Source organism: Carettochelys insculpta, chromosome 30 (assembly GCF_033958435.1).
Source record: "Carettochelys insculpta isolate YL-2023 chromosome 30, ASM3395843v1, whole genome shotgun sequence".
Taxonomy (NCBI): domain Eukaryota; kingdom Metazoa; phylum Chordata; order Testudines; family Carettochelyidae; genus Carettochelys; species Carettochelys insculpta.
Window position 1 is genome coordinate 1,199,447 of NC_134166.1, and position 23,096 is coordinate 1,222,542.

Here is a 23,096-nt window from a genome sequence, read left to right on the forward strand (position 1 = left end):
GAAATAAAAGATTCATGCAGATGCATTCCTCCTAAAGCAGCCTTGCAGCCAGCGTGTGCATTACTCACCAGTGGACTGGCCTCTCACCAAGATGCCTATTTTTCACCCTAATGGATGACACCTCTAAGTAAAACACACTTACTGTTTAAATGACTCTCTTTTAGGATGAGCTCTGCTCTCAAGAAACTGAACATTCCCATGGGCCTCTTTGCAAAACACTCAAGAGAGAATCCAGTTTTCCAGTCCAACAATATCACTCTCTGTGAAGCTGGCGCCTGGAGAGAAGGAAGAACCTGAGCACATCCACTCTCCTACCCAGTGCTATCTCTCTATTTAGTACATGAAGCTGGCTTCAGCCTCATAGTCAGGACTGCTGTTCCCTGTTGGACACCTCCAGCTGAGCACAGGACCAGTCTGAAGCAGAGGTAGATGCCTGCCTAAATTTCTTCTGGCAGTTTTGTGACAATTTGATGAAACACTATGACATGCTGATGTCAAGTCATCAGAATGGGCTTTGTGTGATGAGATTTTTGAGATATCATGATGACACTGAACCACACAGCTGGTTCATGAGAAGATGCTGCCTCCCCCTACATCCTCCATGAAGGCAGTTATTCATGCCATCTGCCCCTGAAAGGTCAAAGGTTGGGTGTGTGGCCCACTACCTTAGGAGGAGAAGAGGTATTGGTCTCACAGAAGAGGACAGGTGGGAAGAGAGGCACATCGAGAAATGGAGCGTCTGTGGCAGACATTCTGGGAAGAGAGGGTGGAATTTTTCTTTTAAGTGGGGACTGAGCAGAACAGCCTGCAACATTCCCCAGCTGGGACCTCAATAAAAGAAGAGGCAAGATGTGCCCTGTGGGGGGTGGGGGGGGGGAAACCAGAGAGAAGAACGCAAGAGATGGGCTATGTAGTAGACCAGTGGGTGGGGCAGTAGAGGGGCATGTTATTAGCTATCGTCTGGCACCTGCCCGCACTCACCAACCACAGCAGCTCACAGCCAGAGCCAGCAGGAAATGGAATGGGAGGGAAGGGGAGCCCTGGGCTGGCAGGCAGCAGGCGGTGCACCGACAGACCAGAAGGGAAAGTGACTGGCCTGACCTGCTGCATCTTCACCCCACCAGCAGTCCTGTGTGTGTGTGTGTGTGTGCGCGTGCACGCCCACACACGCCCACGCGCACACACCCACGCACACATGCACGCGCACACACCCACATCTCGTTGGCCACTGGATCCTGCTAGTGGGTGGGTGGCGAGCAGGGATCCAGCAGCAGGACCCACTAGTGCTGATGCGGGGGTGGGGGGGGAGAAGAGACAGAAAATAATCTGATGATTTGCCCATTTTTAAGAGAAACTCAAGACACCTGTCGGTAAAAGGGCTTAAATATGGGACTGTTCCTTTAAAAACAGGAGGCCTGGCTGGTCACCCTACCCTCATACTGTATAAAATTTCATGAGCTGCAGTCACTTGTCTGATGCATGAATTGTGAGCCGCAGCTCACGAAAGCTTCTGCGCTGATCAGTGCAATAGTCTTTAAGATGGCACATGAGGCCTTGTTGTTTTTGCTGAACCAGACTAACACAGCTACCCCTCTGAACCTGGACAGACAGCAACTCTGTGCTCCTCACGCACACAGCTCACTGCGCTCTCCTGCCCTCCTTCAGCTGGCAGAGGGAACACACTTCCTCCCACCCAGCTGGAGCCTGCCTTGGGCTGCACTCTCCCCATACCTCAGGGATCTGCTTACCCTTCTCCTGGCTAAGGCGCCCTACCAAGTGGCAGCAGCATGGCAGAGTAACAGAAGCTTTTCAGACTGTCAGATGGCTTCTTGGTCTTCCCACGGAGTCTCGAAAGTGAGTGATCAGCAGAGCTACAGGTGTAGAAATGTGTATACTGAGGATGCAGGTAAGAGTTGGACATTTGTGCAGCAAGGGCCATCCACAGTTTCAGCACGTTCCATGGGTGCAGAACCCTAATAAATTGTTAGCCTTTAAGGTGCCACAGGACTCCTTGATATCTACCCAGGGTTTTCCAGGAGCAGTGTTTCCTGTAAGCTGAGTGCTGGGGCAGCCACCCAGGAGTGATTCAAATGCTACCCAGCTGATTAGCAGAGCGCCCACAAAACATGTGCTTCTACTGGTGGTGCATATAATATTTATTCCACACATGGATGGAAAAATAGAGGGAACATTGCCCAGGATTTGCTTTTTTCTGAAGCAGTGATGCTAGGAACCCTGCCAAGGTGATCAACGCATACTCCCATCAGGCCAATGTTATAGCCTCAGGATCATCTTATAGGTCCTTTTCGGTGCCTCAGAGATGGCAGCAGACAACAGTGGGGACTAAGCCTATTCACCAAACAAGATGTACAGGGAAAGAGGGGATATCTTGGAAAGGTCTGTTCCTGTAACAACATAACCAATAAGCTTTTTCTATAGCCGTATTGAGAGGCCTAGAGCTCTTCTGCAGCCAGTAACTGTGAAAGTACAGGTTACACACTTACATTCCATCTATATTTCAGTACAATAGTGTCACATCAGGCTGTTAAGAGGGAGACCACATCCTAATGCCACCCAGTGTCTCCAGATAAAGCAGATCTCAAGATGGGTAGAGAAAAGTTGGTTAATAGCTTTTCATCTGGCAAGCAATGACTTATCAATAGCTGAGGTTGTGGCATCACCATTCTCTACAGAGACAAACATCTACAAGCCCATTCTCTGATGATTGTCTTCACTTTTCTACTGTTTTCTGTATATTCTCTGTCCCATTTGAAAATGCTCCTCTCTGCCGTATAATTAATTTTGTTAGGTGTAAATCAGTTAAGATGGTGGGTTATGAATGGTTAGGTAACTCTGTTACAGTACGTTATGATTGGTTAGTAAAATTATACTAAAGTAATTGGTCAAGGTATAGCTAAGCAGTTAAGTTTCACTACTTAAACTGGAGTCCAAGAGGGAAAACAAAACAAACCAAAAAGGAAAAAGTAAAGGAAGAAAAGAAGGCAAAAAGGCAAGAAGGAAAGAACATCAAGGCCGTGTCTACACAAGCCAAAAACTTCGAAATGGCCATGCAAATGGCCATTTCAAAGTTTACTAATGAAGTGCTGAAATACATATTCAGCGCCTCATTAGCATTCGGGCAGCTGCGCTACTTCGAAACTGACATGGCTCACTGCCACGCGGCTCGTCCAGACGGGGCTCCTTTTCGAAAGGCCCCTGGCTACTTCGAAGTCCCCTTATTCCCATCTGCTCATAGGAATAAGAAGGAAGAACCTGGGAGGGAAGAATCAGAGCTGCCAGACCTTGAGGTGCAGCAACTAGCATCCAGAGACTGACTGTGACTGGCCCAACGGGGGAAGGCTGCTGCCTTGTCAGGACTGGTGAGCAGGACACTGTGCGCTTAGCATTGTGTTCTGCTTTCTTGATAATTGTCAATAGAGAATAAGACTATTACAGTGCAAGGCTTTTTCCCTAACACAGATCCTGCAGACTCCCATGGGAACTGCACCCTGAGCCAGAGGAATTGGGAATGGGGAGAGGGGAGTTTAAATTAACAGTGGCACACCTGGAGACATTGGGATTGGATAAAGGCGTGTGTCCCTGAAGTGTGGAAGGGAGACAGAAATTTCCATGTGTAACATTGCTGTGAAGGGTAAGGGTCCTGCAAGGGAAGGAGGTATCAGGGGTCCATTCCCAGGTGGGTCCCTGCCAGGAAAGGGGTGTTGGGCGGGGTCTGTGGCAGGGGGTCCCTGCTAGGAAGGGGATGTTGGGGGGTCTGTGGCAGGGGATCCCCGCCAGGAAAGGGGCGTTGGGGGGGTGTCTGTGGCGGGGGGCCGGTCCCCGCCAGGGAGGTGTCAGTGGGACCCTTCCACAGGTTCCTGCAGCGGAACTGCGCGTCCAGGTTCCACGGGGCCACAGCGTAGACCACCTGACGCATGGGGGTCACGTGGATTACCCCACCCCTCCCCTCGTCGCGCGGCGTGACGCAATCAGTCCGCGCCAGGCACCGCGGCGGTGAGGAGAGCGAGGTCTGCGGAGGGGGAGGGGACGCAGGAGCAGGCGCGAGCCCCGCGGGCAGGCGGCCTCCTCTCGTCGCTGGGCTGCGAGTCCCGGGCGGGCGGGTGGGCGGACGGCAGCGGCGCGGCGCGGCGGTGAGTTCCTGGGGCGGGTGGGAGACCCTGTGGGGGGAGGGGGAAAGCGGGCGGGCGGGAAGCGCCTCCGGTAGCGCGTGCGCAGTGAGGCCGGACGGCGGGGGCTGCGCGTGCGCGGTGTGGTGCGGCCAGCGAGGGGCTATATAGAGGCCGGGGGGCGCGCGCCGTGTGAGGTGGGGGAGGGGCGCGATGATGCTGGGCAGGGCGTCGCGCGCCCCCTGCTGGCCCCGGGCTGGGCAGCAGGCTGCGGCGCGTGCGTGGCGGTGTTAAGTCTCCCAGCTGCAGGGAGCTTGCAACGAGCCGGGTCTGAGCGCGGGCCTCGCACGGGGCGCAGCAGTGGCCCTGCGCGGAGAGGCGGGGGTGGCGTCCTGCCTGTCGCCCTCGTTGTCCCCCAGAACACCCTCCCTGCTTCCTTATCATGTTCCCCACCCGCTTTGCTAAATACCTTGCCACATTGCAACTCACCTGCAGCTTCGGGAATCGGGAACTTGCTCTTGATTTGTGCGCACCCCAGCCCCTTTCCAGGAATTGCACAAATAAAACACTGTAGTAGCTGCGTGATTTAATGTAAGAGGACTAGGATATTCCTATCTAAATTGGAAGTGAAGAAACATAAAATACAAGGGGAAACACCATTGTAATGTTTATTGCAAATTTCAAATACTTAAATGCAGTTAAATAATCTAATATTTCTTTTCCATCCTGTGATGGGCTAGAACCTATAGCATAAACATCCTTTTGAATATGTCATAGGCCGTGTCTACACGTGCCCCAAACTTTGAAATGGCCATGCAAATGGCCATTTCGAAGTTTACTAATGAAGCGCTGAAATGCATATTCAGCGCTTCATTAGCATGTGGGCGGCAGCGGCACTTCGAAGTAGGCGGGATCCTTTTGAAAAGGAGCCCCGTCTGGACGAGACGCGCGGCAGCAAGCCGCGTCAATTTCGAAGTCCCCTTATTCCCATGAGCTGAATAAGGGAATAAGGGGACTTTGAAGTAGGTGGGATCCTTTCGAAAAGGAGCCCCATCTGGACGAGACGCGCGGCGGCAAGCCGCGTCAATTTCGAAGTGCCGCTGGCGCCCTGCTAATGAAGCGCTGAATATGCATTTCAGCGCTTCATTAGTAAACTTCGAAATGGCCATTTGCGTGGCCATTTCGAAGTTTGGGGCACGTGTAGACGTAGCCATAGAATCATAGGATTGGAAGAGACCTCAGGAAATCACCTAGTTCAATCCCCTGCTGAAAGCAAGACCAATCCCAACTAAATCATCCCAGCCAAGGCTTCATCAAGTTGGTATTGTGAAGGAGATTCGACCACCTCCCTGGGTAACCCATTCCTTTGCACACCAGCTTGCTATGTGCTGATATGTGTGATTTTTTTTTAAGCTGCTGTGCTATTCTTCCAAATTGCTTCTCACAGCTTTAAAGCAGAAATTTACAAAAAGCTGTACAAGTCTTTTTGCTGCTTGCTTTTGAAGTTCAATACTTCATGGCTTTGCTTATGAAAATAACTATTGTTTGGCTAACATTCCTTTTTCTACACTCAGTTGTGTTCGCTCTTCATGCTCACCATTGCTGCAGGCCTGCAAGATTGTCAAATCTCCCACATTACTGGGAGCATTATTGGCCAAACTGTGGAGTTAGATCTGACTGATCTTGCACAGTAATGGGAATTTACTTTCACATCTCTAATGTTCCTGCTAAAAGGTAGTGGTGAAGGGAATCATTTAATTCTCCCTGGAGAACTTCTGGTACAAATAAAAGGTCTGCTAGGAATCAGGAAACTTAAAAGGGTATTGTGAGATGTCAGATGCTGCCTACTTCAGAGTGTGACTGTTACATAACCTGTCAGGCACCTGTTCCACTGTTGCCCTGTTATACTATGTTTTAGGGGGAGAGGAGGCTTGCCTGCAATCAGAAACAGCAGCTCAGGCAGTCTGTCTGTTGTATTTTTTCAGAGAGACCTAGAGGGAGGAAGTCACCTTATTTTTTTTCCCTGAGGTCCAAGCGAATGGAAGACTATTGCTTGGCTGGGATAGAGAGGACTATGTGGAGTTTGAAGCCCCATTATGAGATGGTAGCAGATGATGCAAAGCTTTAAGGCAGAAATATTGAATACCCTTAGCTCTCATTTACTTTGCTGGTGTTGGATACCCTGCATCTTTGTTATGTAGACCCAGGGCCTGATTTTTACTGTTGCAAAGACCTGGCAAATGTACATACCCAATTTTACAGAATTTTGTTTCCTACTGGCCATACATAATGCTTCAAGTAGTACGTTCCTAGATGCATTCCACCTGGAAATGTGCTGCATGTTGTTTGGATATTTGTGGAATCAGATGTAAGCAAGGGAATCTTGTAGACACCAATGCGTTCGAAAAACCTGGGAGATACTGTCACTTTCTATATGATGTGGAATTTTCAGGAAGAAAACACAATGTTTGACTGGGAAATGGTGACATCTCTTTTCATTTGGATTTAGGAAGCATTAGCAACATGTTACTGGTTGCAATAGAATATGGACCTTTTAAATTTCAGAGTGGTCTCTTGTTTTAAACTACAGAGTGAACAGATGGTGGCAGTGTAGCCCTTTAAAAGGGCTATCACGTTTTTCCTATCTAGATAGTGTTCTGGCATTCCAATAGTGAAGAATTCTCATAACACCTTTGCTAGTGAGCACAGCAGTACTGTCCTCAGGAGTAATGGTCTGAAAAGTAAATGAGATCTTTGGTGAATCCATTAGCTTCAGTAGCAAATGTGCACAAAGACAGCAATTCTTTCCAAGACTAGTAAAGGTAGGTGACAGCTAATAGACATTGTGTGTAGTATTAACACTCCTGATCCACAAACCTGTTAGCCGGCATTTTAATGGAGTGGGCCATTCTGTTAATGACTTAAGAGTCTGCGTGTTACTGAAGAGCAATTTTCACAACACTCTTCAAAGGGAAGCTGCTGAACAATCTTTTATATTCAAATTTAACACATTAACATGTGGTTTGAACCGAGATTAGAATTTTCTGGGTCACTATAGGGGCTCATTTGCCTACTTGGCTTATTCTAATTCTTGGCTTCCCCCACTTCTGCCCCTCTACCCTCTGATTTGCTTACCTTGATCATTTTTTTTCTGATTTGTCCACCTCGATTACTGGTTTTGGTTCTCTGTACCTTAAATATTGAGTCTGTTCTGGTATGGCTATGGTCTGAAGAAGTGGGTCTGTCCCATGAAAGTTCACCTAATAAATTATTTTGTTCATCTTTAAAGTGCTACTTTACTGCTTTTTTGTTTTGATGGAATACAAATTGTTACTTGTATAACCTGATCATTCTTATATTACCGCATACATATGGCACAACACAATGCCCTTGCTAAAATATATAGATGATTAGGACACTTCTGCATTGTGTCCCTTTTTCTTTTAGTCAGCCTTAGCCGGCAGCTTTGAAGTTTGTTTCTCCCAGTGATCAGGGGAGGAAATTGTCTGGTCAGTGAGGGTGACTTTTTGGTCTTTACTTAAATAGGTATTTTTCCAGAAAAGCAAGTCAAGCTGGAAGAGCTCTTGTGTCCCCTACTAGTAGCATTCAAGCGACTCCAGGAGGAGGAGGAGACTTCCACGTGATGTGGTTGTTAGTAATGGGCATGTGTGACTATAGTGTTCTCCCAGTGTAACTCTTCTTGTTACCTGGGAGGACAACTCCAGCCTGCTGTAGCCGGGAGTGCTGGATGTCACTCAGCCGAAGGCCAGAGGGCCCAGGGCTGCAGCCAGTTCGCAGGAGGACAGACTGCAGTAGCTTCCAAACCCACAGGCCCAGCTTGCGAGGCTTGGGTTTGAGTGGAGGGGCTGCAGCTTTGGGCGCAAGAAGCGAGCACTTTGCTAAGCCTGGGGGCAGCTCCAGGCCTGTGGGGTCATGAGTCTCACATGGCTCAGTTCAGTGGCAGGCTGGGGGTGTTGCACACATGGTGCGTCATCACTCCTGACTGGCTCCCCCTCCACACAATATAGGCGGCTTCGGTGGCAGCCGAGAGTGGGTAAGAGGCCGGCAGGGAGCTAAGCTCCCTTGGTCCCATTATGACCCTGTGCTCTGTGGAGAGGGGGAGCCAGTGGCAGCACCAGGGATGTTGCAATCCCTGCCCCGGGGGCACTGCACTCCCCAGTTCATTCTCCTCCCCCCTCTCTGGGGGAACTGCACCCCTCCCCCTGCTCATTCGTCTCACCCCCCAAGGAGCTAATTTCCAGTTCCTCATTCTTCTCCCCCATCCTGGGGGCATTTCGCCCTGCTGCTTAGTCTTCTCCCACCCAAGGAACTGCATCCCTCCCTTTGCTCATTTTCCTCCCCCACGTCCCTGCGATCTGTGCTCCTTCCCTTGCTCACTCTCCCATCTTCCTCACAGGAAGTCCACCCCTCCTCAGGACACTGCTCCTCTTCCCCCCCCCACCCAAGAAACTACATTCTCCTTGCTCATTCCCCTTCCCCCTCCAGGAGGCATTGCACTCCCTCACTCATTTCCTACTTTGTGCATTACTCTGCTCTCCTTCCTCTTTCTCCCCCCCAGGGGCATTGCACCCCTTCCTTTGCTCCTTCTCCCCCCATCTCTCTTTTAACACCAGTATTAGAATGCAGAACTTGCTAAGGAATATCAATTAATTAATTAACAGGATTAATACAAGGTTAGTGGTTTATATGATTATCAAACACAGCATTGTGCTAGCTAAGATAAAATTGCCAGGGCCATTGGTCTTTCTTCAGAGCATAAGCTGTGGTCAGGGTGAAATTTCAGCCCTTGTTTAACTGATAAGGTTTATCGACAGCAGGGGTAGGCTGATGTCATACAGGGATCTTGTGTGACCATTCCTATGTGTCTGCCCCATTCCTGTGTGTCTGCCATCTCTCAAGAATTTAAGAGCAAATCATGCGTGCTCATTAGAAAGGGAAGAATGACTAAATTGCAGTGGGAAAATAAAACTGTCTTGCACCCACCATGGATACGGATAGGCCAGTGTTCTCCACACTTCATCCTGTGGTACCCAGTGTTCCTTACCCCATGTGCATCCCCTCAGCCCTCTAAATCTGGGAGAAGGGCACATGGAAAGGGATAAGGGGGACAAAGTTGGGGCCAGAACAGGGGTTGGGAGCAGGCCCAACCCTGACAGCTGGTGCAGTCAGATTGCCGGGCCAGGAGCAGAGCTATGTGGTGTTCTCTCCTCACCCTCTGTGAAGCTGTCCTAGGTCCCAGCTGTGCCCCTTCTAAGCCTGCCTCTGCACACCCCAGGGGTCCTGCACACTAGAGACTCTCTGCAGTAGTGTTTGTGAGGTCTTCAGATGAGATCAAAGCCTTGTACTAGACCCATGGTGCCCAAGGTGCAGGCCACTAGCCAGGCAGGCCACAAACCACAACTGTGCAGTTGGCTTGAACAGTAAATATATTTTCAGAATTATGTGGCTAGTTTGCTATAGCAGTTGGACACCACAGTACTAGACACGGTGCCTACAGATAGTAAGACAGTCTCTTCCCCAAAGATCTTATTGGCCAAATAGACAAGACAGGTTGGAGAGGGAGGAAAGGAAGCACAGATGGGAAATGATTGCCCAGCGTCACGTTGCAGGTTGGTGGTTCTCTTGACTCAGCCCAGTGCTCTACCCACGTGATCCAACAACTCCCCAAAGGAGGACTGGCAGAATCCCACGCTCTTAAAATGGTTGACAGTCTGGGCTAAGAATGAGGGACAAGAACTGGCTTTATGGTGACTAATGCAGGTCGTGGACACAGAGTGTTTTTGCAGACATGCTGAATTGCTGTATGGGTAGGTGTGCCTGTGAAAACCCTCTTGCACTCATCTTCAAAACTTCTTGCAAACAATAGAAAGCAAATCCTCACAACACTCCTGTCTGGTAGGGCAGACATATCCCTTTTATACCGCAAGGGAGGCAAGCTCTGAGCCTGTCTCTGAAGTAGAAATTGCTTTGGTCTAATTTACATTGCTCAGAGGTGTGAATAATCCACACACCTGAGCAACATAAGTTATACCTCCCTAAGCATGGGCATAGAGTATCTGTAGTGGCGGGAGGGCTTCTGCTGCCAGCATAGCTACCACCTCTTACAGAGGCAGGAGTTAGAGCTGTGATGGGCCACCTGAGCAGGCTGCATGAGTAGCCTCCTTCATCTCAGTGGGTCACAAGATTGTCATAATCAAGATAATCTTCTGGGATAGGATAGTTTTGCGAACTGCGGTGTGCTGATTGAACCGTAGCAGTACTTGGTTGGGATGCAGAGGGACCACATGGCTCTCATGATCAAAGCTGTGCAATCACCACGCACCTCCCTTCACGTGCTCTTGCTTTCTGTGTGTGTCACCTTAGTAATACCAATGGGGAAAAAATACGCCAATGGAAACCATCAGAACCTGGCAATCTTGGGCAGCACAGAGAATTCTCTGTCTTGTGGGCTGCACAGAGAACCCTGATAGGCTGCAGGTTGCCCAACACTGGTTTAGAGCAGCTTCACCAGAGGTTCTGCTGCAGGGCACCTGTACCACTCTCAACAATGTAGTGTTGACATAGTGTGAGAAGCGATTTCCCCAAGGCCCCAGAGAATATCAGAGAGCTTCACCACCAGGCCTCTGTTTAGACTGACCGTATTTCCCTGTGCTGACTATGGGACACCTGCTAAAAGCACTTGTGTTCAAGTGAGGTCAATGGCAATCCGTCAGACCTATGCAACAGAAACATTCCAATTAACATTGAATTGACTGAGCCCCTATTAGAAGGAAACACGGTAGAGGCAGTCTTTTTATTTGCCTTCTCCTCTTTAAGGTTTGCACAGGGAGAAGTTACATGCGCTCATTCCCATGCACTTCTCTAACACGGGAATAGTGGTGACTGACTGACCTGACCCAGCCCTCCCTACCTAGTGCTCTTCACCCTCCACACCTGGCTGAGCACCCAGTACAGACCCGCTTCTCCTGGTACCTGGTGCTGCATCTTCAAAAGGTAGCGTGGGGGACACGCGGGTTCATAGGCCCCTTGCATATGAGTAATTTTACCAGGTGTCCTATATTCAACATAGGGAGATATGGTCACCCTAGAGAGGACAGTGAGAGCAGAAGCATGAAGTGAAGGGCTGATGGACAGGCAGCAAAGGCAAGCTGTAACCATCAACTGCTTCCCGCAATGATCAACCACCACAGCAAGAAGCCAGGACTGTCTGGATGGAAACAGGGTAGGGGTGAAGGGAACCCTCCTGACCAGGATCTGGCCTGCAGCAGGGACTGCACTGATGGATCAGCCAGGGGGCAGCTGGCCCTGTGTGCTGTAGCTTTACCTGACCACCAGCCTGGTGCATTCACCTCCCTCATCAGCCACTGGACAAACACCACCCCTCCCCCCCTCCCCCCGGCTGCGGCTGGGTGGGTGGCTAGCTAGCAAGGGTCTGGTCAGCAGTAGGACTGGTGGCAGGGGAGAGACAGAAAATGTGGGAGAGTTTGCCTATTTTTAAGAAAAAGGACATCTGCAGGAGGGCTTAAATACAGAGCTAGCCCTTTATAAAGGGGACATTTGGTCACCTGACCTCCACTAGACTCCAGTCAGTTTCATGCTCCTCTTCAGCAGCTGGGGGTGTGAGTGTCCTTGGACCAGAGGTAGGAGTGCCACAGTAATGGGGTGTATGGCTTTCAGTTCCCACAAAACACAGTCTTTTGCCACAGAGCCCCTTTCAGGTCTCATTCCTGCCTCTCCCCACTGTGCAGCAGGAGTGGGCGGGGTGACATGTACACCTTTCCTCTCACTAGTTTCTAAGGAGGGAAGCTAGAACTGGTTGTTTTGCAGGCCAGGAATGAGGGACAGTTCCCAACAGCAAAATCCCTACGTAGTACACGTTGGGAGAAGGTGTGAGAGCCCCTGTTTAAAGCAGAGGCAGTTGCAGCAGGAGACTGGTAGAAGGAAGTGTACGCAAGGGCAGCGAATGAAAGGTTCTCTCTTTTTCTGGAGCACTGTGGCCCAGACACACCCTAGGAGCTGGCCAACCCCTCCTCAGTGAAACAGAACACCAGGCAAAAGGGAGAAGTGAGAGTTAGCGGGGAGAAAATGAAACTGAAACTTAACGTGAAGCCATTTTAAGCTGATGAAGTGAATGATTAAATTGTCAGCTGCAGGCCCGACAGAGGTGAAGGGGAGACTGGCCCGGCCCTCTTGTTTGTACAATGCACCCAGGTAATGAGTTTTTTGTACCTAGGAGCCATTTGCGAAGGCTGCCTTTTGACCATTTGGCTGGCACAGGGAAGAACTGCTCCCAGCCTCTTGGTGTTTCTGTTGTCTTTCAGCTCCTCCTGCTACCAGCGGGAGCCTATGGTTAGAGAAACAAAAAGAAGTCCTGTGGCACCTTGTAGCCTAACAGATATTTTGGAATTTAAGCTTTCATTGGCAAAGACCTGCTTCGTCAGATGGTTAGACAGAACCAGATTGGAGACCCAGTATCTGTCGTCGGACCAACTTCTGCTGGGGGGAGAAATAGGCTTTTATTTCTTCTTCGGCTCTGGGAGAGGAACTAAATGCATCACAGATAAGCACAAGCTCAGACGGGTAGTTTTGCCTAGGAAATTTTGTATTCTAAGAGACCATTCAAGGCAAAGTTGTGATAGTTCACAGTTTGGGAACAGGGAGTTCTTTACCATCCGATCAGTTAAATGAATTGTACTTGTGGAGTGGGCAAAAACAAGGTAAGAACAATTTCTAACTCCTCCCTTCTTCCTCCTAGCGTGTTGTGTGCTCTCAGGTTTTCTTGTGTCCTGGTAACTAATAGAACTGTAATGGCCATGTACAAGAAAAAGGGTACTCATTGCCCTCAAGAAACAAGATGCAGCACTTGAATCTGCCGCTCTCAATATCTGGAGCATGTCTCTTGATATCAGTATGGGTTGAACCAGGGAAAATGCATTGAAGCCTGTCTGTCACACCGTTAAATGCAAGTGAAGTTATCAGGTGCCTTAGAACGGTTTTAGCCATATCTACATGAGCACTTCAGTTGGTTGTTGCTCAGGGTAATGAAAAAGCCCCAACCCCCTCCCCCCCACACCCCTTCTTCAACCCGCAATGTATGTTCTTGCAGAATCAGCACAGGCGCAAACAGCCCCTTGCTGGTGGAGCTGGTTTTGTTTTGTTCACAGGGTAGCTCTTTATTGGTACAGCTCTGCCACTGTCGGCTTGTAAGTGCAGACCTGGCTTTGATTCCGTACCTTACGCTTGATGCTGGGTGACCTGGGTGGTGTTTGAGCTCATTTTGCAAGTGCTGCCACATTAGCTCACTTTCCATGATCTGAGTTTTTACTCCCCAATTATTGATCCGCTTACACCCCTCCCCCCGCCTGCTTGGTGGCTTTCCATGTCTGGGTGTAAAGAATCAGTTCTCTTCCTCCACACGTCCCTCTAGAAAGATCTGGAGCATAAAGGTTCTGCTGGGTTATGGGTTCTGACACTTTATGGTCACATTCAGTTTCTGTCTTGGTGGGTAGGATTAGAGCACCCCAGCCAATAGCACTGGCTGTCTTACATAAGAACATAAGAACGGCCATACTGGGTCAGACCAAAGGTCCATCTAGCCCAGTATCCTGTCTGCCGACAGTAGCCAATGCCTGATGCTCCAGAGGAGGTGAACCGAAGGCAATGATCAAGCAATTTGGCTCCTGCCATCCGTCTCTCACCTTCGACAAAGGCTAGTCACCATACCTTACCCCTTGCTAATAGCCATATATGGACCTAACCTCCAAATATTTATCGAGCTCTTTTTTAAGCTCTGTTAGAGTCCTGGCCTTCACAGCGTGCTCTGGTAAGGAGTTCCACAGGTTGACTGTGCGCTGTGTGAAGAAAAACTTTCTTTTATTAGTTTTGAACCTGCTACCAATTAATTTCATTTGGTGTCCTCTAGTTCTTATATTATGGGAACAAGTAAATAACTTTTCTGTATTCACTTTCTCCACACCATTCATGATTTTATATACCTTTATATATACCTTTTTCTTTAATTTTTAAAAATCAGGTGTGTCTTTGGTTCCAGCCCAACTGCTCAGACTGAAATTCACTGGTAATTGGATGACAGTGCCACCCTTGTGACTGGGATGAGCTGGCTCTAAAATTTGCAGCTCTAAAAGTCTCTGCATCCTGTTACCAACCCACAAAGCTATCTGTTTCCACCACATTATCTCTTTAAAGCATCATGAAATGAGAGATTTAGCTACATAGATCACACTCCATCAAGGGATGTTCTTGTCAGCTGATCCACAGTTCAGGTGTATGTGTCTTGTTCTCTGCTGTGCATACTCACTGCTGCGCTTAGCAAGCCCCCTGACTTTGCCGGGCCTTGGTTTTCCCATGTTGGAAATGGAGGAGTCACGCCTGGAATGTGCACAGGGATCCTTAGATGGAAGATGCAATGAAAGAGTAAAATATGGTCACGATTGAACTATTTGCCTAATCCACCCTGAAGTACCCAACAATCCATGAGGGTGCTGAGTTGTTTCTTGTTGCTAGGCCCATTCAGAATTCCTTTTGGATCTGTTTAGTGTTGGTGGTGGGGGCTTGGGCCAACACTTTGTCCCTTTTGTTCACCTGGCAGGCGTGAGTAGCCCAGTGATGGGGCTTGTGGGCTGTCGGAAGGCTAAGACAAGAAGATGGTTATACAGTGTTGTGGAGCAGACAGGCTAGTTCTGCTGTAGTACTTGGCTCCTGTGAGCATGTCATTGAGTTTTGAACCCTTGTTCTTTCCTTTTGGCAGGCCTCTGTGCAGCAATTGTGCGAGTGGAAAGCGAACCACAGCTCCCTCTCTTCTGGTGTGCGAGAGCCCAGATTCACACTTGCATTCCAGCAGCACGCTATGAACAGAGGTTTTGGTCGAGGCAAAGGCTGTTATCAGACATCCCCAAAACTTAACTGCTGCAGTCCTAATCCCACCTTTTTTAATAACCCTCTTGTTCCGCAGGGAAGTAATCTCGACAGATTCAGAAACCACCAGATACAGTTCCTATTGGGGCACGTCCCTGAAGCTCCCCTGTACCCACTTTGGGAACAAAGGCCACAAGTACAGAAATCCATCAGAAATCCACAAGCTGCTGTTCCGATTCCGAGAGGGAGTGGGCACAACAGCTGGGGTACAGCTGGGAGATTTAGGTCCCTGTATAACAATCAGCAAACGCAAAGCTTACCACTTTATCCCCCAGCTGAGTACACTTACAGAAAATCAGGTAGAGAATTTGACCATCTCAACCAGAGTTTCCAGAGACTGTCTGTTTCTGGGCAAGAGAGAGAGCAAGAAATTTTGACAATTTTAGGGCAGCTCAGGCACGGGGAGTTCTGTACCGTTCGAGAGCTTGCCCATAAACTTAAAACCCGAAAGAAGGAAGTCAATCATTATCTGTACAAACTTCTCCAGGAAGGTATATTGCATAAAACAGGTGACACTCCCCCCTTGTGGCGGATCGCGGACAAAGCTGACCCTGTAGGGTTATTGCATGAAGGAAGTGCCCCCGCTGGCAGGAATCATTGCCAAGACACAGCTTCTGAGAGTCTGGAGGAAAGCTCCACGTTGGACTCCGAAGACAGTACTGACTCACCCATTATGGCTGAAACCAAGGAGAAAATCTGCAACTATTTGTTCACAGTGACAGACTCCACAGCCACCAACCTTGCAAAAAACATAGGTCTTTTAAAGGCCAAGGATGTTAGTGCCTCTCTCAATGCCCTGGAAAGATTGGGCGAAGTGCACAAGCAGAACACAACACCCCCCAAATGGTCCCTCACTGACAAGAAACGGGAGCGGATGCAGGTCAAGATAAAAGCCAATGAAGTAACAGGAATGACACCTCCCACCCCTGGCCCAGTGCTACCAGTCACCTGCATAATGCCGTGTCCACAGGAAAGTGCGTTGCCCTCCCCAGAGGTAAAGCTGGAAGAAAAGGAAAATGTAAAGAATGGACAGCAAGCCTCTGAGCAAAGTGAACAGACTGAGCCGAGTGCTGCTGAGCCGGGCCTGTGCGCCCAGAAGCCCGACTACCAATGTGTGAACTATGACAACACTGAAAACAAGTGGGCCACAGATGACATCCCCGATGACTTGAATGCTATCAGTCAGCATGCAGATGAGTTGAGATGCATCATGGGATCCCCCTCGTCTCCCAGCTACGCTGCCCAGTTTGACACTGCTTTCCAATGCACGCCCTTAGAAAAGCTGATGGCCTGTCTGGAGAAGAACCCAGTCAGCGGCCTCATCGAGTACAGCCAGTACACTTACCAGCGCTGTGAGTTCGCCCTTCTGGAGCAGAGCGGTCCCTCACATGAACCAAGGTAAGGAGGGGATCCTGGCCTTTCTTACCTATTCTTTTCTGCTTAATGAGATATGTGTTTAGTATATTAGCTAAATTATCATTTAATTGGTATAACAGCTTTGGTGGGATAATCTCATGACTGGAATATTATTATAGAGGGGCACAGCTTGTTCAGAAAGCACAGGCAGGAAGAAAAGGGAAGATAAACGAGGAGGTAAGCAGGGGAACACCCATTGTACACTGGACTCTGACCAACAGGGAGAATTGATCCAGGTTGAACCTCTTGTCTGGCACCCTTGGGACCTGATCAGTGCCGGACGAGAGAATTTGCTGGACCACTGACACTTTCACTGCTTACTGGGTTCTTAGGAAGACGTGTAGGGTAAATCACAGCTAAATAACATCACAGAACATTGAGAGCTGGGCCTGATGGCTGTAAACAAACTTTAAGGGACCACGGGAAACTTGGCCACCCCCAGAATAAGTGGTTAGCTAGCTAACTACCATCATGGCGGATTATGGATGTTGCTGGAAGAGAGAGTGCCAGAGTAGAGATGTTCAAACTGTAATGCATCTCAAGGTGAAAGACAGTTTGGAGGAAAGTGATCTTGAAATGAGATGTTGTGAGTCTAAGGGAAGGAAGTGAGAGCCACAGAACAAAAATAGTTGGCTTCAGAAAAAACAGAGTTTAACAGAGTCAAAGAACGGGCAGGCAGTGTCCCATGGAAAGAACATCTAAGGGAAAATGGAGTTCAGGAGAGGTGGCAGGTCCTCCAGTGGACAATATTAAAGGCACTGCTGCAAACTATTCCAATGCCAAGGAAAGAGAGGAAGAATAGTAAGACATAATATGACTCCAATAGGAGCTCTTCAGTGACAGAAATCAAAAGGGAATCCTGTAAAAAGTGGAAACGTGGTCCCATTGCTAAGGAGGAACACCAAAGAACAGTGCAAGTATGTAGGGAGAAAATCAGAAAGTCTAAGCACAGAATAAGTTACCCCCAGTAAGAGACAGACAGGGGAGTCAAAGAGATTTGTTAAGTACGTTAGGAGCAAGGGAAAGGTGAAGAAAAGTGCAGGTCCTCTCCTTGGAAGGAAAAGAGAACTAAAAAGTGAGACCCAGAAAGCTGACGTGATACCTGTTTTGCTTCAGTCTTCACCAAAAAGTGCAGTGGTGACCAGATCCTCAACATAATGTTAACGCCACAGGGAAAGAAAAACAATTCAAAATGGGGAAAGAACAGGTTAAAGATATTTAAGTTAGATGTATTGAAATCAGCAGGGCCTGATCATACTCATCCTAGAGTACTTAAGAAACTAGCAGAAGCCATCTCGCTGCCATTAGCAGTTCTTTTTGAGAACCCCTGGGGGATGGGCCAGGTCCCAGAAGACCGGAGAAGGGGAAGCATAATTCTGCCTTTCAAAAGGGGAATAAGAAAGGTGTGGTGAATTAGACAGCAGTCAGCTGCAAAGATACTGGAGCAAATTATTGAACAATCCATTTGTAAGCACCTGGAGGATAATAGGATTATAAGGACTAGGCGGCATGGATTTGTCAAGAAAAATCAACCTAAACCAAGGTAATGTCCTACTTTGATAGGGTTAGTGACTTCGTGGATGGGAGGGAAGTAGCAGACATGATATCACTTGATTTTAGTTGAACTTTTGACACAGTCCCACCTGGCAGTCTCATAAGTAAACTAGGGAAATGTGGTCTAGATGACATTACTATAAAGTGGGTGCACAACTGGTTGAAAGACTATACTCAAAGAGTAGTAATCGGTGATTTGCTGTCAAACTGGAAAGGCATATCTAGTGTGGCTCTGTGCTGCTCAGTCCTGGGTCTGATACGGTTCCTTTTTTTCACTGGTTGATATTTTCATTAATGACTTGGATAATCGAGTACAGAGCACGTTCATAACATTTGCAGCTGACCCCAAGGGGGCAGGAGTTGCAAGCACTTTGGAAGTCAGGTTTAAAATTCAAAATGACCTTGACAAATCAGAGGATTGGTCTGAATTCAACAAGAGGAAATTCAAGCAAAGCACATGCCAAGTACTTCATGAGAGAGGAAGAATCAAATGCCCAACTACAGAACAGGGAATAACTGCATGGTTGGTCATATGCTGGGGTGAGAGTGGGTCACAAACTGAAATACTAATCATCAGTGGGATGCAGCTGCAGAAGGGCTCATGTGGCCTTGGGGTGTAACAACAGGCATGTTGTATGTAACACACAGGGGTAGATTGTCCCTTTCATCTTCGCAGCGGTGAGGTGTCAGGTGTGGTGCTGTGTCCAGTGCTGAGCATCACTATATACGAAAGATGCAGAGAAATTGTAGCGAGTCTAGAGGAGACCACCAAACGTGAACAAAGATTTAGAGATCCTGAGCTATGAGAAGTTAAAAAATACAGGTCTGGTCATTCCTGAGAAAAGAAGACCTGGGGAGGGAGGATATGATAACATAGTGGAAGACCGTTAAGAGCCTGTAACGAGGACAGTGATCAGTCATGCTCCATGTCCAGTGAAGGTAAAACAAGGTGTAACTGGCTGAATCTGCGAGGGAGACTGAGGTTAAGGTTAGAGGTAAGTGGAGTTAAGCTCTGGAATAGGCTTCAGGGGAGGCCATGGAGAGCCCGTCACTGGAAGCTTTTAAATCCAAGTTGGACAAAGCCATCAGGTTTCAGAGGGATGGCCATGTTAGTCTGTATCTGTAAAAACAACCAGGAGGCAAAGGAAACAGCTGAATTGGAGCTCATGTGCAAATTCAGTACTATACAATTAGGCCTCAGTGAGGACTTTAGTCTGTTAACTCTCTGCAGGGGCAACTTCCCCTCCATGGACATTCACGTCTCCCCATAAGCTCCACTGAATGGCCACAGTCACCCTAACTTACAATTGAGAGGAACCTTTTTTTTTTTCCTCTCAGTAATTTTCTTACATATACACCCTCCTTTGTATCCCTACTCCAGTCTATCTGCTGAAGTGGGTTTTACTCAGGGAAACTGATGCCCTAATAAACCCTTTAGTCTCTAAGGTGCTACGGGACTCCTTGTTGTTTTTAAAGCCATCAGGGATACTCTAGGTTTACTTGGTCCTGCTGCAGCGCAGGGGCTGGAGTGATGGCTTTCCAGATCCCTCCCAGATTCTCATTTCTGTGATCGTGTGTGGCCTCAGTGAACTTAGAGTGTAATTGCCTCATGCTAGATTTTCAGAGCCAGTGTGCCAATGTTTGCTGTGCCTCTTCTGGGAAAGCCAGTCTAAATGTCTGCAAGGCTTTCCACACCCCACACCCGAAGGGCTCATGGTCTCATAACTAGAACAGGAAAGACAGTTTTACCAGAACAACCAGCTCTGTCCCTCAGAAAGCCCAGAGCCCCCAGTGAGCAGAAAAGGGGCTGCTCAGAGTTGTCCTTTTTGGTTTCTCACTTCGCCAAAAGCAGAAGTCTAAGGGACTCCGTTGCCATCCTTTTGACTCACAAGTTGCATCTAGAGCTGAATAAGAGTAAAAGGAGAGGGAGACAGTGAAGGCCTGGGCAATAGGGAACGATAATCTCGAGAGAGAGAGTTCCCCCTGAAAACAGTTGGACAGAAGCAGACACCTCTCTCCGGGAGTGAGAAGTCTGCTGCAGCAACTCACAGGGGGCAGGGGAGAAATGTTGTCTCAGTTTTCTAAGTGGTTTCATGCCGTTGGGGTTGTTTTAATATCCCAAACCAGTCTGTAGCTCTGGACTTTAACCTTGGGGAATCCACTGTTAACAGCCCCGCAGCTTGTCACTAGCTGGAAGTATCGTGTTGGCATGGCAGTTCAGAGCACCCTCTGGGCGAGCAGAGTGACGGCAGGCAATTTTTTCCCTGGTCTTTTGTGGCTCATCTGTTGAGGGCCCTTTGTGACATTGTGGCTGTAGCTGAGCATTAACGTGACAGTACAAAGCACCTTTGTCCCATGCTGGAATACGTCAGTAGGGCCACTAGATGGGGAAATCAGGTACTTTCTCGAGACAAAATCCAGACGTTCTCTTTAGGAAAAGGTCGGGCTGCCTTTATCTCCAGTGGCCTGTCCCTAGATCCAGTCTGACCTGCTTTTCCTAGGGAGGAGTCCATCTTTGCGAAAGGCTGGGTGCCAAACAGTAGCCTAGCTGGCATAAGCTGTCCCTGGGGTCTGCCCCTCTGAAACAGGCAGGCCCACATGTCAAAGACAAGAGGTTTATGGGAGGAGGTGCTTTGCACAGAGTTAGCTGGCAGCTCTCAACTGCCCTCTAGGCAAGCAAGGGACAAACTGCCCCAGAGCAATGGGGCACAGATGTGATGATTCAGGCTGCCACCCGTGCAGCTTGCAGCCTCTCTTCCCCCAGGCAGGAGATGGTCTTTGGTCTGTACTCTGTGCAGAGGGAGGAGCCGATGAGTTAAGGATTTGTGCGTTCTCTAGTGCCCGTGGGCAAGGTGACTCGCTCCTCAGCGTGAGGCTTCAGCCACCACGTGTGCTGGGGGATGCTGTGTAAGCTTTAAAATGAACCCCCCATTCAGGTGGGGCCTTTGGCACATCCAGCCCTTTGGTAGCCAGGGGTGCTTTGCTTTCCACTGGGAGGCCAGCAGCTCCTTCCCACTTGAGTTCCCAGGGCTGTGTGAAAAGTGCAGGAGAAAGGGCCGGCTGCTGGAATGAGTGGTTATTGTTTGTCTTTCTCCTTCCTCTGCACAGATTTAAGATCCAGGCCGTGATAAACGGGCGCCGGTTCCCACCAGCAGAAGCTGGTAGCAAAAAACTGGCCAAGCAGGAGGCAGCTGCCAATGCCATGAAAATCCTGCTGCACGAAGCGGAAGACGAAGGGGAGGATGGCATGGAAGGGGAGGAGTCTTTCCTCCCAGACACCTGTGAGGCAGAGCTGGTGAGTCTCATGCTGTTTGTCCTGGGCAGCGTCCAGTTTCTCACCTTCACAGTGTTTCCCAGTCACAGTTGATGTGCGAAGCAGACGGTGTTTGGGGTGGGCTGGCCCAGCACTCGGTGTCAGAGGGTGACATAAAGGAGGAAGAGAATGTCCTTCTCCAAGAGGAAATGTGATTCTGAATGGGGAGGGCAACTTCTGGGCTGTACCAGAGCTCCCCTACCTTTCTCACTCTGGAATTTGTGTAACTGCCTGCAGGTGGACTTGAACCTGGGGCTTCTAGAGTTTAGTGCATGAACCTCTACAGTGTGAGCTGAAAGCCAGGTGAGTCTCAGCTCAATCTGTAGAAGCTTATGCACTAAGCTTCAGGTCCCAGGCTTGAATCCATCTGTGGGTGGCTACTGGCAGGGGCTTGTCCAGGATTTCAACTGGGTCCGTGAAGCTCAGGACGCACTTCCTCAGCTAAGAGGAGTATGTAATATGCACACCTGCTGGGTGTGCTTTGGTGTCCCATGGAGTGGCACCCAGCCCATTTACAGAGGGAAAGAAGAAGTCTCCTCTACAACCTTAGCTTAGAAGCAGCTGGCTTTTAGCTCCAGCTGCAGAGGCTCCGGCATTCAGCTTCAGGGGTCCCAGATTCAAGTCTGCTTGTGGGTGTTACATTTGTACACTTCGGTGTAGCCCAGAACGGCCTGACTGCTACATGACGGGCTCCTACATGTCTCTTGCATGTAGCAGAAGTGGCTCTTGTAAGAGAGAAGTGTGCGGAAGCAAAGCCAGCCAGCCTGAGCCGACGTATGCTCTTGTCAGTCGGCCGCCCTGGTGTCAGTCTGTAGTTACCTTCTCTGTGCAGGAAGAATAGTGTGACTCATGGGCTCGCACCTGACAGAAGCAATCTGCCAGTGGGAGCTTGGCCAGATCTGTGCCTTAGTCTCATCTCCATTTCTTGCTGTAGCCTGCATTCCCCGAGCCAGAGCCACCATCTGCAGCAGCCCAGCTCAACTTGTCTTCAGGGAAGAATCCTATCAGCATATTAATGGAATATGCACAGAAATCAGGGAGCACGTGTGAATTCAAGCTGCTGTCTCAGGAGGGACCACCCCATGACCCTAAGTATGGCACATCACGTTAATTATGGGAGGGTGTGGGGGGGACTTCCCTTTATTTTCTCTGCAGTCAGAGAAAACACCCAGGTTGTCCAGGGTCCCATAGGCTTCCCTGTGTTATCTGAGTGTTCCTCTTGCTCAAGGACAGCTGGTGCTGGCTCCCTCCAGGTTCTGTTTGCCCCAGAAGGACGTCAAGAAATTAGTTCCTCCTAGGAGGCTGGGTCTCTCCAACCCAAGAGCTCAGGCCAGTCATGAATGCCATGCCTGGCAGGGCCGTGCCTGTGTTTTTGGAGCATCCAGTCATCCTGATCCTCCTAAACTGCTGCTCTTGTGCATCTCTGGCGCAGCTTGACCAGGGAGTGGGTGCAAAGAGCAGGCGGGGCTCTGGGGATAACGTTTGTCTCCTGGTGCCCCTCTGCCAGGTTCAAATACTGCGTGAAGGTGAGTGAGGAGACTTTCCCCGCCGTGGTAGCCAACAGCAAGAAGGGAGCAAAGCAGATGGCAGCTGAGGTTGCTGTGAAGATCCTCCGTGGGGAGGCTGGGGGGCAGTTCTTCCCAGAACAGGTAGAGAGACCCTTGTACCCTTAACTCCTTCCTCCAGTAGGATTTTACCCTGGCAGGTCAGCTGGCAGCAGCCGAGGCTGG

At 49.2% G+C, this 23,096-nt stretch overlaps 1 protein-coding gene across 3 annotated transcripts in view; it reads left to right on the forward strand.

The window, feature by feature from the left end:
- The first annotated feature begins 403 nt into the window (after nucleotides 1-403).
- The window catches only part of ADAR (adenosine deaminase RNA specific), a 31,337-nt gene continuing 8,644 nt past the window's right edge, over nucleotides 404-23,096 (forward strand). The window contains exons 1-5 of one of the 3 annotated variants that reach the window (XM_074981020.1): nucleotides 404-425; nucleotides 14,917-16,481; nucleotides 21,162-21,348; nucleotides 22,301-22,458; nucleotides 22,874-23,015. In XM_074981020.1, coding sequence (XP_074837121.1) covers nucleotides 15,016-16,481; nucleotides 21,162-21,348; nucleotides 22,301-22,458; nucleotides 22,874-23,015 — 1,953 coding nt within the window. In that variant the 5' untranslated portion in view covers nucleotides 404-425; nucleotides 14,917-15,015. Of the gene's footprint in view, nucleotides 426-4,061; nucleotides 4,152-12,267; nucleotides 12,360-14,916; nucleotides 16,482-21,161; nucleotides 21,349-22,300; nucleotides 22,459-22,873; nucleotides 23,016-23,096 lie in introns of those variants that run through there. The other 2 variants (XM_074981019.1, XM_074981018.1) reach the window with 2 other exon arrangements.